General features: G+C 50.7%; 1 protein-coding gene across 1 annotated transcript in view; it reads right to left on the bottom strand.

Moving 5' to 3' along the window:
- Positions 1-5,721: 5,721 nt before the first annotated feature.
- The window catches only part of TMEM178B (transmembrane protein 178B), a 314,500-nt gene continuing 294,253 nt past the window's right edge, over positions 5,722-25,968 (bottom strand). Inside the window, exon 4 of the mRNA XM_054564268.1 lies at positions 5,722-8,079. Within this exon, the coding sequence (XP_054420243.1) occupies positions 7,829-8,079 (251 nt within the window). The 3' untranslated portion in view covers positions 5,722-7,828. The remainder of the gene's footprint in view (positions 8,080-25,968) is intronic.

The following is a 25,968-nucleotide window of genomic DNA, read 5'->3' as shown; positions in this document are numbered from 1 at the left end:
TCAATCTTCACTGTCCTATATGGGGGCTGGTAGCCACGTGGGGTTACTGAGCTCTGGAAATGTGGCCGATCCAAATTGAGATGTTTTCTAAGAATAAAATTCACATTGGATTTTGAAGGCGTCGTTTAAAAAAAAAAGAAAAAAGAACATACCATACTTTGGTAATTTTTTATATTGATCCCATGTTAAAATAACAATAGTTATTGACACATTGGGTTCAAATCTGTGTTAAAACGAATTTCACCTGTTTCCTCTAGAATTTGAAAAATGGGGCTTCAATTTTTATCTCTATCTTGAATATTTAAAATTGCATTTGCGGCTCATGTGGTATCTCTGTTGGACAGCGCTGGTTTAAATTGACTTCCTTGCCCTGGCTGGTGTGGCTCAGTGGATTGAGCACCAGCCCGCAAACTGAGAGGTCACTGGTTCAATCCCCTGTTGGGGCACATGGCTGGGTTGCGGGCCAGGACCCCAGTTGGGGGCGTGCCAGAGGCAACCACTCATTGATGTTTCTCTCCCACTCTTTCTCCCTGCCTTGCCTTCTCTCTAAAATAAATAAATACAATCTTTCAATTGCCTTCCTGGTGCCAGAGATGATCCCCATGGACCATCAGAGAAGGGGCAGGTTTGGAAAGAAGGTGCTGTGGAAGGGGAGGGGCCAGGTCCCAGGCCAAGCCTAGTGTGAATCCCCACCTGCCCGGGGCAGCCAGTCTTCTCAGTCCTGTGGGGAGGCAGCTCTTTATGTTATAAGATCACCCACTCTGCTCCTCTTTCCTGCTTCCTCTCATCTCAGGGTGCCCTGCCTTTCGGGGCTCCTTCTCTGCTGCTATTCTGAGGATGCTCTGCGATTCTGCCGTTTTCCCTTCCAAAGGGTTCTTCCTCTTAATTCCACCTCTGCCGCCCACGGCGCTGACCCGCCGCCTGCCAAGGATTTCTCCCTCCTGAGTTGGCAGCGTCCCTCAGCCAGACTCCCCGCTCCGGACTCCACAAGCCAGGCCTGTGCGGTGAGTCACTGATCACAAAGCCATTCACATGCATCACGTCCTTTGATAGTCTTTCTCCTACCCCAGCACAGCCAAGCTCTGTCAGTAACAACAGAAAAATGAGATCGTCAAAGCGGGGCCCGGGGCGGTGGGGGAAGGCATCTGAGAATGAAAGGTAGATTGAAGGCTTTGGACTCTGAGCGCAAACTGGCCGTGAGCTTGAGCTTACTTTCTGAGGGCTGAAGATGGGGCAAGAATAGCAGGGAGGGACTCTCCAGATGCACCTCCGTGACGTAAGCACACACCAGCGTGGGCTCAAAGCCTCTCTAAAAATAGCAGCAGAAGGGCCAAGGGGCCTGGGGGCCCAGCAGCCCTGGAAGCCCCCCTGCTCCCGTTTGGCTGGGAGGACACAGAGATGTGGTGAGGTAACAAGGCGTGCCCAAGGCTCGAGCAGCCGGCGACAAAGCTGCTCACGCAACCCCGGGATTGGGTCTCTGCCTAGACCTTCGCCATCACCTATAGCTTTCAGACTTTAATGACTTGTTTTCACTCTTTGGAAAAAAAGTTTTACTTTAAAGGCAAACAGAGAGTTACAAGCATATACCAGTGACTGTCAGAGAAACCACCAGAAAATTGTCCTATGCCAATGGCTTCCCTCCGTTCAAATCCCACCCAGTCGGGATTTGGGGGCAGTCCATGTAAGTCCTCCAAAAACTGAGGGCTACATCGATGCATTCGTTTAGTCCAAGTCCCTCCCCCTTATGGTTAGTTTCCACTTTTATTTGTACATTTTTACAGATAGTCTTGACTAGCAAAACAGCCACACCATGGGCGGAAACGGGAAAGGAGTATGAGAATGAGCCAGTGAAAGCTCTCTCTGCGAAAGGCATGGTCACATCCACAACGACACAGACGCCCTGGCACACCCAGGCTGCAAAGGGCCTGCAGGTGCCAGGAAAGGACAGGAGAGGCTTCACCCGAGGGAGAAATAGGAGCCAGGAGAGGACAGAAGGACGCAGAGTTGCCCAGGGAGCAACAGCCAGTCCCTGGAAATGAAGAGGGGGAGCTGCGACTGCTGAGGTTAGTGTCTGTCAAAGGGAGGGCAGGGTCGGGCTTCTGCTGTGCACCCTCCGAGCTGACACCCAGTTTTCTCTTCCTCCATAGTGAACTGCATGCCCCACAGGTGGGCAGCTGCCCTGTTCCTTAGAGAAGGTCTCGCCATAACACCAACACCCAGTGGCCTGCAGAGCAGAAAGTGTGCAGACCCTGCTGCAGTGAATTCTTTCCTCGTGTAGACCCTAGGGCTCAGTTTACCCGCAACGGGGTCACACCTGGAACCTCTCCCAGAGAGCGCTCCACCAGAAGCGTCATCAGAGAACACTTCTGATGACGCCGTCGGCTGCGGCCACCGACAAGACAAAGGTCCCAGTTCCTTGAAACTTGCTCCCACCTTAAACTGAACAGGCCATTAAAGTGTTTCAGAATCTGATCTTCTCCCACCACGTGAGCTTGTACAGCTAGAAATAATGTTAGGAGGACAATGAAGAGAAAAACTAAGGCGTTGACTGCGTGCCTTGGTTGATAGTTAACTGTTTTCGCTCCTGTATGCTATTTGCCCCACAGAGTTTACTCATTCCATCACCTCTAGGAATAAGCAAGTGGGAGTCAGAGTGCCCTGTGCAAAACTGGCTTTGGACAGATGGAACGAAGCCTGGGAATGAGTCAATTAGAGAGCCAACATCTCTGAGGGACCTGAATGCCAGAACCAAATCCCTAGACAGGTGGCCAAGATGACCGGTCGCTCTGGGTCATCCTTTCAGCAGTCCATGGGGACTTGGCCGCTGCAGGCAATTTGAACAGTGCATAATTCATGTGACACTTCATGTTTGCAAACCATTTTGCAATTTCCTTGTCACCCTTCATATACCATGAGGTAAAGTGTTATCACTCTCCTCATTGTGTGGATGAGGAAGTTCAAGTATGGAGAAGACATAGTGCCCAGAGTTGCAAATCGCTGTTTCAGTGCCAAGCAAAGTGAAGTTTACAGGACCTGGGCTGTACAAGGGTCACTTAATTACTGAGTTACTCCAGCTTCGGTGCTCTTACACCTATAGTTAGGGTGAGACGACACTCAGAAAAGGAAGGAAGGGAGGAAGGGAGGGAGGAAGGGAGAAAAGAAAAAAAGAAAGAGGAAGGAAGGAAAGAAGGAAAGAAGGAAGGGAGGAAGGAAGGAAGGAAGGAAGGGAGAGAAAAGCCCAAAGTAGGAACCCTTTCATTCTTTCCCAAGACTGCCAATACATCTAGCACGGAGCCTTTTCAAAGGCCTCTTTGCTACTTTTGGGGGCAGAGCCCTGGGCCCTTGCTGCCAGAAGCGCAGACAAGGTCCGCTCCCACAGATCACTCACTGTGGCTCTGCGGCCCGCACCGCCCTGCCTCCTAGCCCTGCCTCCCAAACCAGAGGCCCCCGCTGACCGGGAAACGTTGGGGCTGGGACCCCGTGATGTCTCAGGGTGATGGAATGATGAACAATCTCTAAGTCTTTTCTTTTTATTTTAATTTTCCAATTTTCTACAATGAGCATGTATTACTTTGGAAAAAAATCAAACAGCCAATGATAATGTAGTCTAAGAACTCACAATCATGTTGAAGAAGCTTTTTGCACCATGGTGGCATCCATGGAAAGAGGGCAAACAGCTCGCCATGCTGCCGCTTGGAGAGACACCAGAATCTCTTGTGTCCATCAGCTCAGGGGGCTTGTTTAAAAAATCTGTTCCTTTACTCAATTATATACTAGCTGGAAGACAGCACAGAAGGCAACCTGGCTGGCATGCACTGAGTGTTTTTATCGGTGAAGAAACCACCTCTCGCTACGACTCGCCACATTTCCCTGGAAAGGGCCACACGTGTCCACCCGGACAGGCAGCCTCTGGGGCAGAAGGAACATTCACAGAGAGCTGGCTGCACCTTAGCTGTGGGAATCAACCACGCAGTCCACAGAAACTCTACCAAAGATGACCAGGGTGTATTTCTCCCCAGATACTTGAAAAATCAGTGAATTAGTGCTTTCAGAATAAGCCAGGTGAAGACAGAGTCAACTTTAGATATCTCTGGGGGATGTACTCGATTTCACTATTCTGGATCTGACTCGGGTGCGCGGCCTCGGAGACCAAAGCAGCATATCTTCCCACTAACTCAGCACCAACAAAGCAGTGATTGGGTAAATCTAAAGGTGCAGGGCCCTGTCCCAGGGTCTTGGAGTACCTTCCTCCCGGACGCCCAGCAAGATAATACTCCGACATGGCACCAGGGCACAGGGCGCCGTTACGGGGACATGTGGTCTGGATTGGGGGGAGTTGTCAAGTCTTTGTGACTTTGTGATCCCTGAAGTTGAAAGGGTAGAGTTGCGGAAAGGCTGGCGCTTGTAGAGGGTTGAAGCTGGAACAGGCACACTTTAATCTTTTTTTATATTTTGGTGCCCGGGAGCCATAGGCCCCCTTACAGAACCTCCGGCCACAACCAACGAGGAAGGGGCTGCTGGAGCGTACGGGCCTCTCTCGAGACAAATTCCTTAACTATTTCAACTGGCCAACATTGATGCAGAAAGAAAGTAGAAGCAGGTGCAGGGAGGGAATGGAAATAAAACAAATCTTAATCCCCAAAATGGGGAGGGAAAGACATAGGACCTCTTCCAGGTAAACACCCCACTTGCCTGAATCCTCAGTCTCATAGGGGAAGGAAATAAAAGCTGAAGTGGCCCCTAGGCAGGGAGCTCAAAACACACACACAAGGTCACGGATCCTGCATGTACGCCCGTAAGGAACTTGAACTTGGCCTGGCGTTGGGGCTGGCGGCCTCAGTGAGGTCGCTGACCCCGAATCCCTCAGAAGGTTGCTTTCTGCTTCGATACGGAGTTAGCAGAGTCTGACTTCCAGAGTCTTATGCTCAAGGCTCCCCCCTTCTTTTTCCTCCCTTTCTTCCTCCTCTTATTTCTCGGGCACCTCACGCCATGAAACATCAGCAACTGCTTGGAGTGGGAAGCTCTGATCTGACCTCCAGCTCCTGTGCTGGAGGGATCAAGGTCACCTGGGGAATTGTCCCCATTATCCAGGACTTGTCATCTGAAAGGGCTTCCATCCTGGCGGCATGGCCGGGCATTCTCTGGGCCCCAAGCAGGATCAGACCCCAGAGCGTGTGTGTGCGCATGCATGTGTGTACCTGTCTGGACCATTATCAGGAAAAAGCAGCTCAAAGTGTCTACTCTGCTGATGGTGGCTTGAGCCCAGATGGTTTACTTCTTTCCCAAGAGCCCTCCTGACATTTCAGGGAGGTTTCAAAGAGATGCAGTGAGCTGTGTCCATGGTCTATCATAAAGATTAGTACTTGGAAAGAGTGGGTGACCTACTAAGGACAAGCATGACATAAAAACAAGGGGGCATAAATGAGGAGAGGTCTGTGGGGGAGGGTCCGCAAACATGGTTGCTAAAGAAAAGTTTAAATGATTGATAGCAAATTGCCCCATTTAGAATCCTTTCCCTGTTTTTCCACAACTGGAAAACAGCTGGAATGTGGGTTGGGCCACAGACAAGCCCTCCGCCCCAAAGGACACTCATAGACACCTGCCTTTCTCTGCTCAGCACTTTCCTGAAAATGACTTCCCTTTTTATAGCACAAAGCCTCTGTTTTAGAAATAACCCTTAGAGGCCGAGTTGGAAGCTAACAGCATTTCCCGCCTGCATCCCTGCCCCTCGCCGCCCCGCACACCCATACCCAGGGCATCGCATGCGAGACCTTTTGCAGAAGCTGACAAGTGTTGCTGGCAAGGAAGCCTTGAAGAGGACACCCACACCTGCGTCCAGGTAGGCACTGGAGCAAACGCACGCAAAATGCACCAGAGAGATACACGCACAGAGACCCACGGTCAGGCCCGTCCATGCGCACTGGAGGTCCCATCTGATGTCAGCCACGCGCAGTCGAAAGGGCAGAGGAGAGACAGGCGGGGCTCGCAGCCTGGCGGAGGGAGTGGCAGGTGCCAAGTGGTCGGTGGGTGGGAAAGGCGGCCTCTGGAGGTGGAGGGATGAAACAGAGTGCATGGGTTGGGGGGAGGGCTGCTGAGTGGTTGGCCAAGTCCCCAAAGCGCATTTATTTCTGAAGCAACTGAACTCTCGGCTCTATGGCTGACCCGTGGCTCTAGAGCGCGGGGACTCTCTCCTGCCTCCGCGGGGCTGCCCTGCCCCTACAGCTTCCACACCTTGCTGGCTGACTCTGTAGCTCCGTCACCTGCAGTGTGCCAATGTGCTCGAGGGAGCCTGAGACACCGGGCTGGTCTTAGGCCACCTCTACTTGGGTGCTCGCCACTGGGACGGCTCTTTGGGGATTCCTGGCCTTGACTATTGAGAGGGGGAGGAAGAGGAGGGGAAGAGTCGAGAGTTGTCCATTAATTTACATCGTATCATACAAACTTGAGCCCAGGGGACATGGAGGTGCTCTCTCTGCATGTGACCCATTTTCTTTCATCTGTATGGACGTCGCCTCTGGGGAAGGGGTGCGTGTCCAGTGATGAAGGGCAGCTTCCAGGACGGGGAAGAAAAGGTCTTGTCGGGGGGACGGACTTGCACAAGAGCACAGGGGCCACTTCCTTCTCCCTCCTGAACCGTGCCCCCCTCTTCGTGCACGGCTGGCGGGCCCAGCTGTGCCGAGGACTTCTGAAATGAGAGGGCTAAATCTTGTGGCATCCCAGAACTGTCATGCGAAGAACCACAGGGTCCCCTGCCCAGCGGTTTTGTTCTTGGCTCTGCCCTCTGGGGATTTCAGCTGCACTACAAATAATAGAAAAATGCAACACAAATGATAAAACCTACACTCAGAAAACACCCGCCGCACGCACGCACACCAGGGATCAGAAGCTGCAGAACTGGCACCCACGTGGGCCTGCCCCTCATCATTCCTCCTGGTCTCCGGCCTCCGCGCCGGCCCGGAAACCCCCCCTGGGGGACTGAGAGACAACAGTCATAGTGCAGTATTTCCATTTTAAAGGGTGAAAAGGGAAAAAGCAAACCACCCAAAAGAGTCACATACACACGCACACATCACAGCATCACCCCAAGGCTCCGGGCTGCCCAGGGAGTGCAGGTGGGGTCGGGGGCGGGGCGGCCTCTTGTTTAACTCAGTGTAAGGCAGCTGGAAGGTAAGACTGGGTTTTCTGAGCATCCACTGAAGCGTCCTTCCGTTGACGCAGATCTTGCCTCTCAGCAGGTTGTTCTCTCCCCCTTTCCACCTCCTGAACTTTGTCCGAAAGTTTGGTGGCAAAGAGAAAACTTCCTTCTTGCTTTGTTTTCCCCTCGGCGTCTTGCATGTGGCTGGGGTGCCGGGAGGGAAACTGGAACAGGAAGAGCAGGAGAAGGGCGGGTTCCGCCCCTGCCTCTAAGGTTTGGTGACGGTCTGTGAATGAGGGCGCTGCTTCTCTGTGACAGGATCGGTGTTGGGGTGACGGCCCAGTGGGTGGCACTTCCTTTTCCACCTTGGTGCCACTCCAGCCCACTGGCACTGTCCCTTCCCAGCCCACCACCCTGTCCTCGTGAGTGACAGGGATCTGGATGCCGTTGTGAGCGGGGATGTTCACTGTGTCTTCAAGGAACTGTGGAGCCAAAAGGTGAGAACTGACGGAGGAGCCACGTGGTGGGAACGCCTTCCCCATCTCCGTGATGAGGCCACAAAGTCCGACAGGATGCGGGTGCCTGAGCCAACCCCACTCTCCTTGGCACTAGCATCATCTGGATTTAGTTTTGTTTTATATATGTATATTATATATATATTTATATATATATATATATTTATGGGTTTGTTTTTTAGCACACTGTCCCATTCTCGGGTCTAGATTTGGGGCAGTTGGTCCTCGGGACAGGTTGCACAGAAGGGGCCAAGGTACAGAAGAACCCCGAGATGAGTGTGAGGCCCAGGCCCCCCCACGCACAGAACATGGACCATCCGTAGCCATGGCTGATGTCATCGGGGAGTCCATACAGGTAGCGAGGGTAGCGTGACAGCTCAAAGTTGATCCCGGCCACACAGGTGCACAGTGATATGATGCAGAAGGTTCCTGAGGGACAGGGGAGGAAAGAGAGGGTGGGGAGGGGGGACGGAGAAGGAAAGGGGAGGGGGAGAGGGAGAGAGAAAGAGAGAAGTGAGGCTTATTACAGTTTTAGTATTCTTGAGTAAGAAAAAAAGAAAAGATCAGGTAAGAGGGACCAGCTGACGAGTTCAACATCAGGAAATATTCAGAGAGGAGAATATATGAAGGGATCGAAGCTTCCCTTGCTTTCCGATAATTGTCCCGTCTTGGACACGCTCGGGAAGCACCTTTTTGGGAAAATACTAAATAAATATCCCGGTAGAATATCGTGCAGCGTGGAGTGAGGCAGGGAGCCTTCGGTTTACTTTTCTAAAGACTTAGAAATTCGTTGTCTTTGGAGACACAGAAAACATCCCATTTGCTATGTCTTTAAAGAGGAAAATATCTTTATTCTCTTCTTTCTGTAGATAATGTCTTACTACGCTATTGGGTTTTCCTTCAATCCATTCGCCAACAGGTCATGCACATCCAGGAAACCCTTTCCCATTTCCTGCAGGACGACGCTTCCCCAGCGCTCTAACCTTACGAGACTCTTTCACAAAGTGGCGGCGGAATCAACGACCTCTGGGAACCTCTACACACCACTTCTCACCACGTAGGTTTACAATCCAGTGCGTACACATTAACTGTTCTAGCCTCATCTTACGAGGCATTCCACAGACTTCCTTCATGTTAGGACCTCCTCTTTAAACAAATATTACTTACATTAACCACTGAGAAGACTGCTATGAGAGACAGGATGTTATAAAATGCTATAGGATTGCACACCCATGCTTAACCAACAGAGCTACTGGGCATACCTAGAATGAGTTCAAGAGCTTTTCTCAGTATTTTCTGGGTCTTGTGTTTCTTCTGTTGCCGCCAATGGGAGCAACGGCCTAAAGCAGCATGCACAGCTTGGAAGGGCTGGGTTGGGTTGATGGAAGACAGAGGGAGGAGGATATTCTTTAGGCGTCAGGAACAAGAGAGGTGCATTTTGTTTACATTTATTGAAGACCTCTTGCCTTCAGCCCTGGGCCCCTGAGCCTGTGATAATTTATAAACGGCGACGGCGACACCCGTCATACCTAATATCATTTAGTGTTGCATGCGAGGAACTGGGCTAAGTGCTCCATGCGTACTGGCCCTTTAATCCTTGAAGCAAATCTATAAAGTAGGTTGTATTATTATTGCCATTTTACTGACTCTGAGGAAGTTGAGGCCCAGAGAGCTTAAGCCATTTGCCTGAGGCCACATCGCTAGACACTGGTAGGGCCAGCCTAGGAACTCAGGCGGGTCGGTTCCGGAGTTCGCGGCCTTATCTTCTGTGCTCTTTAGGACCTTGTCACGTAAGGTGGGACCTGTCATGGGTCCCCTCTGCCGTGTGCCTGGGTTCCAGGTGAATTCTGTGTCACTCAGCCTGGGGCAGGTGGTGTGGAGCCCGAGGGGCATGCCGATGCTGACTGCTGGGCCCCCACCTCCACAGTTTCTGGTTCAGCAGGTCTGGGTGTGGCTGGAGAATCAGGATTTTAACAAGTTCCTGGGCGATGCTGATGCTGCTGGTCCATCAACCACACTTAGGAACCATTGGGTTAGGAAGAAGGTTTTATTGGACAAAGATGAAACTTAATGGTCCAAGGTTCGGAACATAGAGGAGGAAATACAAATGGGCAATAAAAGTGAAAAATGCTCAATTTTATCAACAACCAGAGAACCAAAAATTAAAAGCATTGTCATAGAGCATCATCTATCAAGTTAGCAAAGTTTTTTAAAAAAACTTAAATTTATTTGTGCTTCACTTTGTTCTTGAATGACCAGCTCCAAAACTAGTAAGGGGGCAGAAAAACGAACAAGCACACAGACTCTAGGTAGGGGAAGTGATCTTGAAAACATTTCATTCCTCTGATGCAGTGACTGCATTTTAGATTAAGAAAACCATCCCGCCTGGGAACAAAGACTTAGATCTAAGGATGTTCAGTTGCTGGAGGGTGTAGGTGAGGCGTGTCTGTCTGAGAGAGGTTTAGAGTGAGGTCAGTCAAGCGCTGGGTTGTCAGGGAGAAGGGAGGACGGGCTGCAGGGCAGAGAAGGGCAGGGGCGGCAGAGTGAAAGGCTGCTTGGAGAGGCAGCTGAAAGCCAGGCATCTGGGGTGGCCTGGGGACAGGCGCTGCATTGAGTGTGTATGCGCACACATACACATGTGATGCATGCACACATGCGTGCATTTGTGCTCAGGTGTGTGTGTGCATGAGCTTGTACACAAGCATGAGTGCATAGCGACAGTCATGGCACACAAACATACATGGCACCATTACTTGGGAGAACAGTGGTCCCAGACTTGGGGGAGTTACAAGGACCCCAGGGCCGTCCTGCAGCGCACCAGGGCTCAGACAGAATTCCGTGGTGGTACCCAGGGCTGAGTAGGTCTCACCTGTGACTTTCTGAATCAGAATCTCTTGGTGGGGGGAGGGCAGGCATCTTTCCTTTTTCAAAGCTCCTCAGATGGTTTCCATGGACCACCTGGTGAGCCCCTTGTGTTAGGTCTGAGGTCCTTGGTAGGACCTTGAGACCCAGATCCAGGAGCGGGAGAAGCAAAGGGGGTTGAGGGAAGGAGGCAGCCTGTGGGGCAGACCCAGGAGAGAGGTTGCCTGGGAGTGCGAGAGCTGAAGGAAGCTTCATCGTGACACTAGTTCCAAATCATCCCAATTCCAGCACACCAGAGCTGGCCTGCTTGTGCCTCAAAAGGTTTTCAATTCCTCGTTTGGAAGCCTGGGTGTGCAATGAGTGAAATTAATTACTAAAATTTAGATGTAGGACAGGAAGTGTGTGCGTGCGCACTCGCCGAGTTCAAACCTGAGTTCCCCTTGGATCATGGATCTGGAGTCTGATAGAAAGTTCGGAGCTAGAGTGGTGGGCTGAGTCACCACTTTCTAAATCAAAGCTCTGGGTAGGATTGAGGTCACCCGAGGACCTTCCATAAACTGTATGTACATAGGGTACTTTAAAAAATGTCTTCTCATGGAAAGCGGCACGCTGGTCCTGAGTAAGTCCCATGATTTGTTCTCGGAAGGAAGGCCGACCTCAAGCGTGGTTGGACCTTCCCAAGTGGCCAGTAGCTGAAACAGCTTGATGTGCACTATTTCAATGGCAGAGTCTGCCAGCGGGGTGGAGGGGACACACAGGATGTGGCTGATAATCAGGAGTGAAGAGACTAGGTCCTCATTACCCATTGGAACCGGCCTGTGTTGATAACATGCATTTTGTTATGTTCATGCAGTTAATCAGGGGATCTTCCTGCCTTAGCTTCCTGTCGGCTCTGAGAACTTAAGAACCTATTAAAATTTCTTTTGTTTGTTAGCCTTGCCCCTATTTTCATGGATGGCGCGCACCCTGTTAAGGCTCCCACTTTACGGGCCATCTCTGTGCCTCGTTAGGGACTCCTGTGACCACAGGAAGCCTTAGAGCGGGTTGGGTTAGTTTCGACATCTGCTGCTCTTTCCTGTTGAGAGCAAGGATTTCTGTTTTTCTCTACTTCTGCATGAATGATAAACTCCACTTGGAAAATGCGCGTTAGTAACTAGATGTGGACATATGTGGGCACAAGGTAGAGCCTCCATAACTGGACCGCCTGAATAATGTGTTATCACTATTCCTTAGCAGTATATTCTGACAATTGAAATAATGCGCTTTGAGAAACGGTGGGGGAGGTGGGGGCACAGTGGCCAGGACCCAGCCTGACCCGGCTTCCTGTCCCGTGTGATGAACCGACCCTCAGACCTGTGGACTGGTGACTCACTGGGCAGAGGGAAGTTGGGTCTTCCTACCCACCCCTCCACCACCACCTCACCAGGGTTCTCTGGGGAGCTAATAGATATTTTATTTTGTTTTTTTTAAAATCCTCACCCAAGGGTCTATTTATTGACTCCAGAGAGAAGACGATGGGGGCTGGAGGGGGAGGCGCGAGGATGTGTCAGAGAGAGACAGACAGGCAGACAGACATCAATGAGAGATATAAACATTGATCAGTTGCCTCTCATATGCACCCTGACTGGGCACAAAACCCACAACCAAGGCATGTGCCCTGACCGGGAATCGAACCCACCACCTTTCAGTTTGCAGGACGACGCTCCTACCAACTGAGCCACACCAGCCAGGGTTCTAATATAGATTTTAAATGCCTCTGCTGGAAAATATATCTCAATTACAGAGCAGTAATAGATATTATATCATTGGGAATTGCAACGTCCTTCCATTCGCCCACAGAACAGTGGTCCTTTGGGCAAGTTTGAAGTCCTCCTCTGTCCCACACTAGCAGACCCTCACCGCTGGGGCAAGGTCTCTAGAATCTGCCATTTTATTTCTCATGAGGGACTTGTGAGGGTCCCAGAAAAGCCAATGTAAAAACACACAGTCACATCTGCCTAACAACTTCCCCTGGCTTTTTGGAGTTTGGGCCTAATTCCACTTAGACTCCAGGACTAATTGTAGCCACAGTGTTATGATTCGATGAAAAGAACTCCACCCCAAGCCCTTCCCTTTGGAGCCTGGCTCGACCATGTGCTCGCACATGGCTGCTAGCAGTGGCAGGTGTAGGGACAGGGTGGTAGGGGCCACAGCAGGGAGGACGTCAGGTCTGGGCCGGGGAGGCCGGTTGACTGCGATGGGGCAGCAGGAGGGGAAGGTCCTCTGGCAGTGAGCTCCGTGGTGTGCAGGCAGCTTACCAGCAAATACTGGCTGAGCTTCTATGCTTGTGCCCAGCATCATGCGAGGTGCAAGGGAGGTAAAAGAAGATAGGATCCTTGCTCTTAAGAATCTTCCATTAAATCTCAAATAAAAAGATGAAAGACTTATCAGCTAGTTGGGAATATGAGCCATCCGTGAGTGAAAAGTTAAGGATGCAGAGAAAACAGCCCCGGGGTGGGGAGTGAGAGACCTGAGTTTCACATCGGCTCTGAACCCTTGGTCCACTCATCTGTGGAGCCAGGGAGCTGCAGCAGGCGACTGCAGGGTCCCTCCCACACCCAGCGGTCTTTAGGGAAAGGAGGCATAATGCTCAGTAGTGAATGGCAAGAGTCAACCCTTTGATAGCGACAATCACACAGGGCCAGGGAAGGTTTCCCGGGACAGGGGCTTGAAGGTTGAACAGAAATTCTGCAGGCAATAAGCAAAGGGGTGCTCATCTGGTTTCGCTCGGCCTCCGCAACCCATTGTCCTAGGTCCCGATGCCCAAGGTGAGGCAGCATTGCCCCCAGACCACCCTCTCTGTGCCCCCAACTTCCAAAATGTGCATGGCTGCGCCCCGAGTCAGGCTGCCATCATTTCGCACATAAACTACGGCCATAGGTCATGGCTCTCTTGCCTTTTGTTCTTGCCCCGCCATGTGCCATATTTTGCTATGTATAATGCACACTTTTTTTGCCCAAATTTTTGACGGAAAAATAAGGATGTGCATTATACATGGGTAGAACTAATTCCATATCTATATAACTGTTTTTAATTCTTTTATTTATGCTTATGCATTAAATGTATAACTCTAGAAAGCAATAATGATATCCGTATGCAAAATAATACCCTGGAATACGAGAATTGGTTTTGTTTCTAAATATAAATAAATAAAAAGTTTAGTTAAAAAATTAAAACCAAAGATTTTTTTCCCTGAAAGTTTGGGCCTAAAACGTGGGTATTATACATGGCAAAATAATAGTCAGCGATATTCAGAAGTTTAATCAGATTATGATTCTCAATCCTGCAGCTTCCTGTCACTCAGAATAAAACCCCAACTCCTCACCCTGCTGCGTGTATGGTTTTACCTGAGTGGGCCTTGCCTACCATTCTGATTTTATTTCTTACCTTGTCCCCTCTCCCCTGACCCCGTTTCTACACTTCAGCCTTACAAAGGAGCCTTCTGTGCCTGAAACTAGCCAAACTTGTACCCACCCCAGAGCCTTCGCGCTTGCTGTTCGTGTGCCTGGAGTGGCCGTCCTCTAGCTGCTCTCAGATCTCCATTCAACTGCCACCCCCATGGAGAGACCCTGCCTGGCCCTTCTCTGCAGCAGCGCCTCCCGGCGCTTTTCTCACCGGGCTCCCTGGGTGTCTCAGGAGCAAGAGGGAGCAGAGGGGCTCCAGCCCGCCTTCCTCTCTCCCGCCAGCACGGCCCTGCTTTCATCTGTTTCCATGTGAGATTTCATCTGAAGAGAGGAGTCCTGTGACTTCAACATTTTTGAGAAGCACAGGCCCAGTCCATCTGCAAGGGGTCCTCAAGGCGCGTCACGCTGGGAACTATGCTCGTACAGCAAGGTCCGACGGCCCTCATTAGGTGCAAGTTCACGCCTTCGGCAGAAAGGGCTAATCAAGCTCAAGGCTCATGCCTGCTGGTTCTAGAGGGGGCCTCGGACTCCTCGTCAGCCCAACGCTCCGGGCAGCCCCTTCCCACACCCACACCGCCCCCCCGCCCCCCGCCAGTGCATGTCATGGGCTGGAATGAGAAACAGCTCTAATTGCCCGCCCTGCCAGGACACTTGCCCGCCTGGACTTGGAGCTCGGGAAGCCCGTTGGAAGAGCCGCACCACCCCGGGTAGCTTGTGCTGTAACACTCTCTGCCATCGAGGGAACGGCGCCCACTAGAGCCGTCTACCATCTCCATTTGCAAACCCCATCCAGGAGTTGGAAGGCATGGCCAGCGTGTCGACACGAGGAAACAGACTATGTCGACAGAAGTGCTTCCTTCTGAGAGCTCCAGCACGACCCCTGCTTCCTCGGATGACCGTCCCAAGCCGTTTCCACGGTGTCGCCGTGCGACCTCTGGCCCCTCCCCCGCCACTCCAGAGTGCGTGTCCTGTCAGCACCTGTCTAGAGGAGGAGAGGGCTGGGCGGTGTCCCGGGACTGCTGCCCACCCTCGGTCCCCCACCCCGCCCCGTCCATGCCCGGCACAACTGAGGCTCGAGGAGGGGTGAGCCGGAGGAAACAGTCTTCATGCCCAGACTGCTGACTCCATGTTCTGGCGCCACATGCAGCTTCCTCCTCATCTACCTCCTTCGCATTGCTGCCACATCTAATTAATGGTTCACTGGCTGCCAAGTGTTAGATTCGAGTTTTTCCCCTAGTTTTAGCTTCTGGGCTGTTTGACAACTTCCTCCTTGGCTCTCTCGGCCCTTCGTTGCCAGGCTGTCCCCTGATCCAGAGCTGTTCCCACCTCTCTAGATGTCCCCCTCTGTCTCTGGAAGGGGCATCTCAGCCTCCTTTTGTCTTTTCAGACTTGAAAGACCCCCACCAACTCATTCTGGAACCTTCACCCTCTCCTAGGACTTGAACGACCACCAGGACATGATAGAGTCATGGGATTATGTGATATCATTTATTATGTGATTATGTGTCCCCCGTTGCCAGGGACACGGCATGTTCAAAGTATTCTCTGGCCATATGCAGATGTCCAGTGCTTTCCCCATAAGCCCCATCATTCCCTTAAGTTCCTTACTTCTTTTATTCTTTCAAAGTCTTGCTTCCCTAGTAGGGGATCAACCATCCCAGCTTGCCTGGGAGTTGGTGGTGGTGGCGGTGTGTCCCTGGCATGTGGCACTTTTGGTCCTAAAACTGGGAAGTCTTGGGCTGAGTGGGACACTTTGGTCACCCTCCCCACAGGTTGCCTCCCAGTCCTGCTCTCCACTCAGGGGTCAATCAGTGATACCCTCATGGTGACAAAATTCATCCTCTGCTTGCAAGGTAAAGAAAACATAACAATGGCTTAACCTGGTGGAAGCACAGAAACATGGATCCCCAGAATGTGTTCCTAAAGTTTAGAAATGCCAGGCTGAGCCCCGGCTGTGTGGCCCAGTTGGTTGGAGCATCATCCCGTACACAAAAAGGTAGTGGGTGCAGTCCTCGGTCAGGGTGCTTTCAAGAGGCAACTGATTGGTATTACTTCCTCCCTCTAAAATCAATAATAAAAAAATGTCTTCAGGTGAGGATTAAAAAGAAAGAAAGAAAGAAAGAAATGCCAGGCCAGGACGGCAGTGTCTTGGGCAGCTAATTCTTTTGCAAGTTGAGATGTCACCAGGGAACAATCAACCAGCCACCCACTAAGGGCGCCTTAGTACCACCAAGATTGGCTTAAGCAGATATTCAGAGGTCATGTGTTAACCCCCAGTTTGGCCCACTTCTGAGTGCCAAGTGCAGGTGTGTAAGATGGGCAAGACGGGCCCTCTGCGTGGCTGCTGCTGCATCAGCCACCACAGGACGGGGCAGGGAGACTGGTATGTCCACTCCCTGCGGGGACTCGGGGCAGCCAGGCAGCGCTGCAGCGCCCCTGGGCCCCTTGCGGAATTGACTTCAGAGCTGAGGCCTCAGGCTCGGCAGCAGGAATGATCTTACTAATCCAAGAAGCCATTGCCCAGGCAACCAAGGCCCTCGCAAAGGTTCTTGCAGGGATCCAGGGCATATTGTGCACACAGGCATTTGCCCAAATAACTACTCCTTATGTGACCGCGTTGTGCCCACGTCTTTGCCAGATTATCATTTCTGCAGCTCTCTCGAGTGGGAAATCCATCTGCGTGACATTTTCCACTCTTGGGAAGGAGGAACAATGTGTGTGTGGCTCTAGCCCTTGCAAATTGCCTTGTTGCTGTGTGGCCACGGGGCCCCTGTTCTGACCTGAGCCCAGCCGGCTGCTGCAAAGCTGTCGCTGCAGAGGCAGCTGCCCACGTCCTCCCGAAGAATCACTCCCTTCCCCCCACAGCTTCTCTCCCGTCTTTGGGACCGGAAACCAGCAAGTCAGCAAACAGAGAAGGGATTCCTCCTCCTCCAGGAGCAGCATCTGCATCCTCGGAAGCTGATGTGTACTAAACCGTTCTTTTGCTTAGATTAAATGCCTTGGTAGCATTTAGCTCCCAAGAGCACTTTATAGCCTTGCTCAGACCTGCGTGGAATATAAATGACTGTTGAATGACACACCATTGCATCAGCAGCAGCCCGCAGGCAGGTCACATGGGGTTTTACAGCCAAGGTGCCTTCGGGGTTCACTGGGACGAGGCAGGGGGTGGTGACAGCCTTCAGGGAACATGCAGGACGGGATGGGGCCCTGAGCTAGGACAAAATCATCCATCACTCTGCAAACGCTGCACAAGCTCCCGGAGCAGACGCTGCACGAGTGCCATCACACCCCTGGGAAGAGCAGCATTCGTGTTTCCGAGGCTGTGCCTACACGCTGCGAGGCTGTCTAATGTCTGGACAGGGCTGTGCCGCATACTAACGCAACCTCTGGACTCAGGCACCGAAAGGGGCCGGCCCACTCACAGAGGCTGGCGTTGTTTCTAAAGTGAATGTTTCCAGATTCCTATCATGGAACTTGGCCCCTGGTTTTCACAAATCAACAGGGCAGCCACAAATCTGGAAACACAGGTGCCATGGACTAAACTGCCTCCTTGCAAAATTCACGCTGAAGCCCTAACCTTACCTCGTGCCAGAGCAGGTGGCTGTATTTGGAGACGGGACTGTTGAAGAGGTAACTAAGTTAAAATGAGGCCACCATGGTGGGACCTACTCCAATTTGACTGGTGTGTCCTTAAAAGAAGAAATTAGGAGACACAAAGAGACATGAGACAGCCACATTCACACAGGAAGGACCACAGAGAGGCAACAAGAGAGCGTGCATCTGCAAGCCATGGGGAGAGGCCTTAGAGGAAACATGCCTGCCAACGCCTCAATCTTGGACTTCTAGCCTCCAGCACTGTGAGAAAATAAATCTCTGCTTAAGCCGCTCGGTCTGTGGTGCTTTGTTTTGGCAGACCTAGCAATCAAATAAAACAGGTGAATACATAGCAATTATCCTACTAAGATTTCAAAGCAAGATAAAATAAGACCAGTGTTTTCGGACTTCATGGCCGCCCCGTGGCTACCACAAGCCTCTACACACAGCCATTTAAGCAAGAGCTGCCGGGCCTCTTGTGCTTTTTCTTTCATCTAGTCGCCCTCGCCAACGTACCTGTGCTCACTCCTGCTTAATACCAATCAGTCCATTTATTCTCTAAGGTGCATGTTTAGATTTGATCACAAGATCAGTGGCCTCGGTGGCCTCCATACCAAAGATAGAGCCTTTGCAGACACCTGAAAACATCAAACAGCTGAGCAAATGAAAGGGGGCGTTGGAGGGTGTTCAGAGAGTTTTGTTACGATGGGAGTTTACTCGATCAAAGCGCCCTTGTCCGGTCTCTTTGGCTGGAGTCTGACATTGCCACCCTCTCCTACCTTGCAGAGTTGGAAGCTGCCCTAGAAGGTGTTGATCCAAGCCCCGGGTCTCCCAAGGAGGCGTCCCTGCTGCATCCAGCACAAGAAAATCCCCACTTTTTCTCAATTCCCAAAACCTTTATGGTCTGCTACAGGCCACCGGAAAATTAATGAAAGGGACACCGTTTGTTTTTAGCTTGTTCGGCTAGACTGTAACTTTTCCAGAGCCGGTAGGGTGGTGGCGTCCCCTTCTGCATTACCCACAGCACCGAGCGTGGAATCCAGAGCTCCAGGAGAAACGGATTTCTAGGCTGTGGAGCTGTGAGGGGAATGAAGTAGACAAGCCCCAAGTCCCCACCTCCATTCCTCCTAAATCATTCTGTGACTGCTGAGACGTCAGTGCATGTGAGTGCGCCCGTGCGCCCCCGCATGGACGCGCCTCCCTGGGTTTCAATGGGTCCCTCGGATATCAGGAAGCATTGCAATTTTTACAGAAGTTTGGCATCCGAATAATACCCTCTCGGCAGGATTATTTTGAGGAGCGATGATAATAAATGTGAAAAGGCTTAGAGAAGTTAAAATTGCTTTCTATATGTGAGGTATAATATTAGAAATCGCAAGCTTTAAGTGAAGGCGAGGAAGAACTGTTCTGGAAGATAAGAAAAACAACAGGGCTGCTGCTTCCCTCCCTGGCACCCACTCCGTCCCACCCGGCCCAGGAAAGTGCTGGGCTAGGAGGCGACTGCTCGCAGCAAAGAAAGCGCCCACTCAGGGTCCTTCATTCTGTGCACTTTGTCGGAACCAGAACCACAGAAGTCAGAAAATCTCAGGATACGCTGCTAAGACAGACCCCCCTTGGTAATGCAACTTGTCTTTGGCGCAGAGAGGTCACTGCATCCCGTTGGGGGTGGGGGTGGGGTGGGGTGGGGTTACTTGACGACACTGGTGGGTTTGCGAAGAAGCTGTAAGGCTTGCGTCTCAGCCAGGACAGGTCAAAGGAACCGGCCCCAGGAGAAGCGCTGGGAATCGCTACATCACATGAGAAAGGGGACCTTTGGCAGGTGCCGTGGAGATTCTGGCTGTGGTCCTCCCCGAAACAGAGAGGTGGCAGGCACAGGTATTCCATACTCATCTATTAGACACCTACTGTATAATGGCCTGCAAGAGCTAGTTTTTTAATTATTTTTAGTTAACATAGTCTGCTTTCCCTTCTTCTTTTGCTAAACCACCACCACCATTCTTTCTCCCAGGGAAGCCATTCTCCGATCACAATGATGAACTCAGGCTAGGCATGTGACTCAAGCCAAGTCTCGATTTTTCTGTCTTCTGTGCCTCTTGAGGTTGCTGTGAGATTATATACATAAATATAATTCTATATGTAAATTTTATAAATACATACGAATATGTAGGTGTATATATGTATATATATATCACAACACGTAAATTACATAATTCCCATAGTAACCTCAAGTTAAATAATTTGCTAAAGGTCCCAAAGCATAAACCCCAAACAAATACTTGATTTTGCTGTAAAGCCAAACCATTTGATTGCAGACACATGTGCGAACTAGCCACTATCCTTGCTTCCACTGCCCCCATTTAAAAATGCGTCCCCCAGGGGAAGTGACTGCTAGCCCATTCCACTTTTGCCTGCCTGACCTTGGATATTTCATGCCTCACAGAATAAAAAGTTGGAGAGATTTGAGGTGGCTGGTGTGTGGTGAGCTATGAGCTTTCTAAATAGGATGGGAAAGAGAGTTCTAGAAGGAAAATGAATCAAGAGGGCAGCATGTCAAAAAAGCTCATAGACACAGACAACAGCACGGTGAGTACCAGAGGGAGAGGTGGATGCGGGGAGGCAGGAGAAGGTCAAGGGAGGATTAATGGTGACGGAAGGAGACCTGACTTTGGGTGATGAACACACAAGACAATATACGGGTGATGCATTGCGGAATTCTACACCTGAAACCTATATAAATGTTTAACCATTGTCATCCCAATAAATTCAATAAAAATAAAAAATCGGTACTATGAATAACTGCGTACAAGCAAATCAGATAAGTTAGATCAAAGACAAATTTTAAGAAACACAAAACCAAACAGTACTGAATCATGAAGACATATAAAATCTGAACAAACCTATAACTAATAGGAGAATTGAATTAGGAAAATAAGAAGAGTGCAGCATGTCAGCTTTTCAGTGCGAATCTTTGCAGCTTCCTCTCCATCTGGGCCTTGGTTCAGAGCTGAGGATTAGTGGGATCCAACTGGCTTCTTAACTAAACTGAGAGCGGCACCTACAGCTGTGCAGAGAGGAACATTCCCAAGCTGTGAAGAGTGAGCTTCCAAGAGGACAGCCACTTAGAGCTTGCCATCTTCCTGCCTCTGCTCTTCTTTTCTCTCCTTTTCTCGGCAGCTCTCCCTAATGGATGAGAAGGGCCCATGGGGCAAATTTTGAGAAGCTCTAGGGTAGGGGGCCATCTTGCCTTGGGTTTTGGGTTTTTTGCTGGGGATAGTGCTCAAAGTAACACAAAACCTCCTGCATAGTCTCTGACTCTACAGTTTCCCAGGTAGCAAAGCTTTTATTATTATTTATTATTATTATTATTGTTTTTAATCCTCACCTGAGGACATTTTTTCATTGCTTTTTAGAGAGAGAGGAAGGGAGAAGGAGGCGGGGAGGGGTGGGAAGGGGCAGGGGGGAGAGAGAGAGAGATCAATGTGAGAGAGAAACATCGATTGGTTGCATTCTCATATGTACCACAACTGGGGATCGAACCTATAACCTAGGCATGTGCCCTGACTGGGAATCAAACGCATGCCCTTTTGGTTTACAGGGATGATGCTCCAACCAACTGAGCCACATCAGCCAGGGCAAGGCTTTTGCAGAGAAAGCCATATCACCAGGGGGACCAGGTACAAGTAGCTCTATCATTACACTTGAAGCACCACTGTGCATGGGACCCTATGGGAAAGAAAAGCGCTTCCCTGCTTCCATGGCTTGCAGTCCAGCTCCAGAGACAATACACATGCTTAAGAAATGAGAGGCAGCGTAGCAGATGGTGAAAGCATGGGTTTGAATCCTGGCTCCACACTTATGAGCTGTGTGACCCTCGCAATGTACTTAACCTCTCTGTGCCACACTTTCCTCCTCTGCTGAGGTTGTCTTCTGCATCAGAAGACTGCTTTGAGGATTAAATAGTTAACACACTGTTAAGCACCACTGATTAAACAGTGGTGCTTAAATAAGATTTATCAACTAGATGATGAGGTTGGGGGAGAAGGACCAGGGGGAAGCCCGGTACAAGTAGCTCTATCATTACACTTGAGTCCCTGTCTCAGTTATTCTAAAGCTCTCCTGGCCCAGACATGCACCTTGTTGTCCTGCCCCAGCTTCCTGGTAGAACAGCTGCCAACAGTAGGCTTGGGGCTTAATGGACAGAGAACAGTACCGAGAATCAGAAAATCCAGGATCTGCTCTCATCCCGGCCCATGAAGCGGGCGCATCATCTCATCTTTCCGGTCTGAGATCCCTTCAACCATAAAGTACAGGAGGTAGGACCAGATCTCTAATTCCTGCCAGTGAAGTGATCCCACAACATCAGGCATTGGGGTGAGAAGGAGCCATCCTCTCCGAATCGCCCCAGGACTGGCTGTCACTTATTTTGTCAAACATGAGCCACCTGGAGAGAAGATACTGCTTCTCACCTCCTGACACGCACAGAAGGGCTGGACGATGAGGCCATTAGAGGTCATTATTCGACATCTATGTGCATATGAGGCTCGGCTCTAAATCTCCTTGATTTTAAACGCGGAAGGATTGGGACCCAGCTGTTCAAGTGTCTGGAAGAAATTGGCTCCTGAAAGAAATCTCTTTGCCTCCTGCCCTATCTGATCCGAGCCAGCGCCATGTTAATTAGCAGAGAAAGAAGCTTGGGGTGGGAGCCAGCGATCAGGCAAGCCTGCCACCTGGTTTGGTTGATGTTTCCGCCTGCCTGGCACATTTGTCAGCTGGGCCTTGCTCCTCTTTGAGATGCAAACCTGTTCCCAAGTGACTTTTGCACACTCTCACCTCACTGCTGGGTCACTGAACACGTATACTGCTTTATATGGATCAAACCCTGAGATGTAATATTGATCATGTGACAGGCGTTGTTTCCAATGCTTTACCAATGTTAACTGTTTAATCCTCAAAGCAGTCTTCTGATGCAGAAGGCAACCTCAGCAGAGGAGGAAAGTGTGGCACAGAGAGGTTAAGTACATTGCGAGGGTCACACAGCTCATAAGTGTGGAGCCAGGATTCAAACCCATGCTTTCACCATCTGCTACGCTGCCTCTCATTTCTTAAGCATGTGTATTGTCTCTGGAGCTGGACTGCAAGCCATGGAAGCAGGGAAGCGCTTTTCTTTCCCATAGGGTCCCATGCACAGTGGTGCTTAAATAAGATTTATCAACTAGATGATGAGGTTGGGGGAGAAGACCGTCATGATCGAATGTGGCCCTGAGGACGTTCTGGGGACTCTCAGACTCAGGCTTGGTTTGTAAAATCTTGCTGCTGACTTCTTCAGAGAACTAGGGAAACCCCTATCACACCCCGTGCACAACTCCCCTCCTCACCTGTGTCAGGGAGAGGGCTGACTTCCTGTGGGCAGACAGGAGTTTGTTTTTGTTTTTTTTAAATAGGAGGGGGGAATTTATTGGAAGGTGGTGAAAGCTCATAGGATTATAGGCAAAGCTGGAGGACAGGACAACAAGGCCTTGGGAATGAAAGGGCAGCCGCCAGGGCTGGCCTGCGACCTGGTGGTGGGAAGAAAAAGCTGTCCCCGTGGAGCTCTGCCGAGGACATGACTCAGCCCTGCCGTGACCCTCCTCTCAGGAGTCCCAGGGGAAACAGGGCTGGCTTCATGGGGCTGGGCCAGGAGTCTTCCATGAGGGTGGAGAGCCCGAGAAAGAAGGACTCACGATCAGAGCAGTAAGTCTTCCACTAAGACTCCCTGCAGCTTCCCAACAGGCCAGAAGCTAAACCCAGGGGGCAGAGAGAGCTGGTCGCTAGAGGGGGACTCAACAGAGCCCTGCGCGGAGCCTCATCTACCGAGGGGGTCCGCCGCTCCCGCCGGCTCCTCCCCCAAGCCTGCTGTCTCCAAGCTCTAGTAGCCCCTCTTTTCTCTTGCAGGTCTTGGGAATGAAAATTGCTCACCCCTCTTCTTTTTCTGAATTCACACTCAAATGACGGAAGAGCCGCAGAAAGGAGGTAGACAGGGAGAAGAACATCAGCTTCATTCCTGAGGAGGCTAGTGTGGCCGCTGGTTCAGCCCTGGCCACAGTCAATCTCCCCCACACTTTGCCCCCAGGCTGACAGTTAAGGATGATTTGGCGAAGGGAACATTCAAGTCTGTAGAGAAAGTACACTCACTCGGAAGTGTTGATTCCCACTGGCAGGCCAGAGAAAGAAAGGAAAACAGGCCTCCAACCAGGCCTCCTGCTGCTGGCCTTGGCCTTGGGCTTTGACATGGGAATGCTGGCCACCTGCAGAACTGGGCAAGGACAGAGGACCCAGACGGTGCTGGGGCCACCCAGCTCGGCCTCCTCTCCCAACCTTGCCCCTCAGAGAAGTCAGTCACCTCTTGTCCCTTAGGAAGCAGGGCCTTAAGAGGTAGGCTCTGTCCTAAAGAGATGGGGGAGTGCCCTCCAATTTTACTTGGCCATACTAACTCATGGACCCTAAAAACCCAAGACCCAAAGGCTTCTGGGATACGTGATTTCAATGGAACTCATCTGAAAATGTTAAGAGCTGAGCCAGCGACAGGATTTTGATGAACTAATTATTATTTTAAATAAATTGTAGCCAGGCTGCGTGGTGGAGTGTTTCAGGAGAGGTTCCTAGGTTTTGTTAGGGAGGCAGTGATTGGCATTCCTTCCCACTCAGGGCCAAAACTCGGAGGGTCAAATGCCATCTAGATTTTATCTTTACACAAAGCTGCTTAAGCCTTTTTTATAGGTAAAAAGTATTTTTTGTTTCATTCACAAGAGTTTAGTTACATAGAGCTATATAAAAACAGAAATGTATTAATGGCATGTGAAACCCTAAACTAGAATGACTAAATGAAGACCTGGCACGCTGATTCTGAAAGGTGGCCATCGCAGAGTCTGGCGGTGGTTTCATTTGGTAGATGGACATTAAAAGCCCTTGGAGGGGCAACGATGAGAACAGGGCAAGTTGACTCAACTCCTCCTTCAGCCCTAAACATTAGCTCCCCTTTGAGGCTGCTCCTGACTCCCTAGCACTGGTCCCCTTTCTCTGAACAGCCCCGGTCCCTTCGGTTATGGCGCTGAGCCCTCTGCCTCCGCTGCTTGCCCTTACAGGGGCCCTCACGGACAGGGGCTACACACATTCTTGTTTGTGTGTCCTCGGGGCTAGCATAATGCCCGGCACATAATAGGCACTTGGTCGATGTTTATTGAGTTGAATTTACTTTGTGAAGCAGATAACTAAGAAGTGCAATAGAGTGTCTTTGAATATTTGAAAGACAATTGGAGGAAAATGGTACTGGCTTTAATTTTTTGCTACTTTAGCAGCAAGGGCGGGCCACGTCCAATAAGTCGAAGTTACCAGAAATCGCATTAAGGTTTAGAATGAAGAAGAAGAAAATAACGAGTGGAGTAGCCAACAGGGACGTGGCCCCTGCCACTATGGAGGCTTAAACTCAGGGAAGAGATTGGAAATGAACTAGATTTCTGCTCTCCAAGGTCTTCACGGTGAGGAAGTGCTGTCCAAATGGTCCAAAGGGATGTCTGAGTTCAGAGGAAGAGTCCGGTTTGCGCTCACATGATTCAAAAGGTTTCCAGAAGGCGCTGACTGTCAGCTGAGCCTTGAGGAAGCACAAGGCTTCCACAGGCAGAGAAAGGTGGCAGGAAGGCCCATAATGACACGTGGTCTGGAGAGGAGCACAGGACGTGTGGCTGAAGGCCAACCTGAGACAAGATTGAGGCCAACGCTGAGCCCCATGCTGGGGACATTGCCCTCTATTCTACTGGCAGCATGGCACTCGGAATGTTTTTCATCAGAGAAATGACGTGGTAATAAGTATGTTTTAGAAACACAGTGAAGGCTGGATTTAGGGGGCAGTATGGAAATGAACATTTACGGAACACAAATCCTCCGCCAGGTGGTTTTCCTGTATTATCTCATTCCAGCCACACAACAAACCTACACGGCAGGCAGCTCTATCTCAATTTTACAGGGGAGATAAAGGAGGCTCAGAGGTTGGCAACTAAACGGTGGGCGAAGATTCCCATCCACTGAGGGCTAAATGGCTGTCAAACGACTGTAACAGGAATAAGCGAATGAATGGGCCACAGAGAACACTGCAGAGGAAATATTGGCAGATGCGGACAATTGATGGAAAGGCGCGGGCACAACTGGAAAAGTGAAAAATGACTCAGAGGTGACTGACAGGCTGAGGCACTGAGGAAGTCAAGAAAAGCAGCTCGTTTCGGCAGGAAGAGGGAACAGAGGGGACAGAGGGGACAGAGGGGCGCTGGCGTTTACCCGGTGCCTCCCGTAAGCCAGGGGCCGAGCCTGTGTGCAGTAGATGCGAAGTACACACGTAACGTAGGTGGAGAAAGGACACGGCTAGTTCAAAGCCTGTGTGAGGTGCCAG

The sequence above is a fragment of the Pteronotus mesoamericanus genome, unplaced genomic scaffold (assembly GCF_021234165.1).
Source record: "Pteronotus mesoamericanus isolate MK-2021 breed Mesoamerican mustached bat unplaced genomic scaffold, CSHL_Meso_final scaffold_85, whole genome shotgun sequence".
Taxonomy (NCBI): Eukaryota; Metazoa; Chordata; class Mammalia; order Chiroptera; family Mormoopidae; genus Pteronotus; species Pteronotus mesoamericanus.
This window is presented reverse-complemented; position numbering and strand designations above follow the sequence as displayed.